Below are 2,500 nucleotides of genomic sequence, written 5' to 3'. Positions count from 1 at the left end.
CTGTTGGCCCTCTATCAACAGCAACACTAACAGGTCGAAGTCAAGACTCTTTTCGTCATATGATTCCACGTTGGTGGAATGGTTTACCTAATGCTCTTACTTTTAGCAATAAGTTGGGAATGTTAAAGATTCACCTGTTTACCTTAGAACTATCTAATTAATTCTCCTTACAGAGTCTTACATAGTTTGCAAATGTCTATGGCTATTATTGTTATGACAATTTGCTACTGTTATTATTCTATTCAAATTATTTAGTCTATTACTGTTAGGTGTATCTTTTTATGTAGGCTATAGGACTACTTTAAACTGTCAATTTGTAATGATAATTTATTGTTGTACGTCACTTTGGACAAAAGTGTCCGCTCAGAACCATAATCTAAAACATAGCTGTTTTTTACATGACTTAAGTAAGCAGACCTTTTCAGTGGCACACACACACACACACACACACACACACACACACAGTGAAATGTAGGGCTCGTCTTGGTCAGTGTTTTGGGTCAGGAAATGGACTGAGGATTAAGATTAATTAACAGCTGATGAGGCAAAGCTTCCATTGTTCTACTTGAATTGAATGAGAAACATGACACATTCTCTGTCGACAGAATATTCAATGCCAGTCAGACGCTCACATGCAGTTAGAACATGGTTTTACATTTATTAATTGTGTTTAATACAATGCTCTGTTTCCTTTCTCCATTCTTCCTCCCTGTGTCTCTGTGTCCATCTCTTCTTTCTGTCTTTCTGTATTTGTCTTTCTTTCTCTCTGCTCTGCCCTCTCTCTCCATCCTCTCTGCAGGTGACGTTCTCATCATGGATGAGTATGGCTACATGTACTTTAAGGACCGGACAGGGGACACGTTCCGCTGGAAGGGTGAGAACGTGTCCACCACTGAGGTGGAGGGAACCCTGAGCCGACTGCTGGACATGAAGGACGTGGTGGTGTACGGCGTGGAAGTACCAGGTATGCACACGCACACACACACACACACGCACACATATGCAAGTAGGCTTGGGAATCGGTTCCAGGTATCGGTTAGGAATCGGTTCTAAACGTCCCGATCCATCGGAATCGTACGATTCCACTAACGATTCCAATACAAAGCTTTGTTTTAGAAATGTTTACTTTTTTAGAAATTTTAAAGCATTCGACTTCTGTACACAGTACACAGACACACACACACACACACACACACACGCGCACACACGCGCACACACACGCACACGCACGCACACTGCATGATTGTGCGTGCATGTGCACACACAAGACAAAGAGAAAAGACGCACACATATGCATTCAGTCATTTTACCAAACAAAATGGAGTGTGATCCTGCTGGCCTAGCCTGGCCTGAGTCACCTTACTCTCTCCATAGCCAACCCAACATCTCCCCCAGGCCCCTATCACACCTGCAGTCTCTCAGTGTACCATGAAATCCTAGTGCATGGCTGGAATGTCCACGGATAACCACGCTAGCTTATGCATCTAGTTTACATGGACAGTTTTTTTTTTTTCCATCTAGTTTGATTGGAATAGCCGTTGCTGCTTTGCTTTTGCTTTAGAAACTACTGCGGGCGACCTGATTTGTATACAGCGTATACATGGCTGGTCAATCGGAACGATTGAGCCATTATTCCAATTGAGCCATTATTGCGATTCCAATCAGATTAAAAGTGTAAACCTACAAATGCAAAAACAAAACAGTGCCTTAAGATATACACCTAAAACCTTTGTGTACTTCTGTATGTAGATGGATACAGTACATTTTGATTCACACTTGGGTTCCTTAAGCAACTGAAAGTGTGGGGCAGCAGTCCTTTTTAAGTGTGGCCCTGCCATCTGGGAATGAGTACCTCCCCAGGAGGAAGGTGGGAGATGACACGGCAGGTTTTCTTTTTTTGGACGTTAGTGGCGGTCGAGATCTAATTAAGGGAATTTTCCATTGTTCAAAATGTCTCTGCTTTCAAGGTGTGTGTGTGTGTGTATGTGTGTTTGTAAGATCTGGAACTACAACTTCTTTTTTTGTTTTATCTTGACATGTTTCATCTCTGTGAGATGAAACGGACCCTGGAACTCTCTCCAGTAGTGTGTAACTTGACTCCACTATTTTGTTTGTTTTCAGAAACAGCCCTGTTTATGCCCAGGGAAACCCAACCCATACCTTTCATGAACCAATGCTGTTAGACCTCTCTTTGTTAATTTGTATTCTCCCAGCTCTACCATCTCAGATTAGATAGATATAAATTGTCAGGAATATCTATAATTGTAATGCAATGTTATGCATTTTTTTGCCCTATAACAATTTGTTGTATTACCATGAAAAAATAATCTACAAGATGTTTTTACAAGAGCTGTGGTTCATTTTATTTTGGAGTAAAGGCTTTTGCATGATGAAGACAAAAAAAAAACAATAGTCTAATATAACATTCTGTATATACTGGCTATTATTAGAGGGGGGAAAACAGGACATAAATCGGACACAAATTCAGATATATAACTTG

General features: G+C 40.8%; 1 protein-coding gene across 1 annotated transcript in view; it reads left to right on the top strand.

The window, feature by feature from the left end:
* Nucleotides 1-2,500, top strand: part of slc27a4 (solute carrier family 27 member 4) — a 25,447-nt gene that overhangs the window by 20,083 nt on the left and 2,864 nt on the right. Inside the window, exon 11 of the mRNA XM_076283900.1 lies at nucleotides 800-964. Within this exon, the coding sequence (XP_076140015.1) occupies nucleotides 800-964 (165 nt within the window). The remainder of the gene's footprint in view (nucleotides 1-799; nucleotides 965-2,500) is intronic.

This window comes from Alosa pseudoharengus, unplaced genomic scaffold, assembly GCF_046254945.1.
Source record: "Alosa pseudoharengus isolate Yale_2024_CS ecotype anadromous, Long Island Sound unplaced genomic scaffold, YU_APseudo_1.1 YU_APseudo_1.1_scf_14, whole genome shotgun sequence".
NCBI lineage: Eukaryota > Metazoa > Chordata > Actinopteri > Clupeiformes > Clupeidae > Alosa > Alosa pseudoharengus.
Note: the sequence above shows the minus strand (reverse complement) of the source record. Positions and strands in the feature narration are given on the sequence as shown.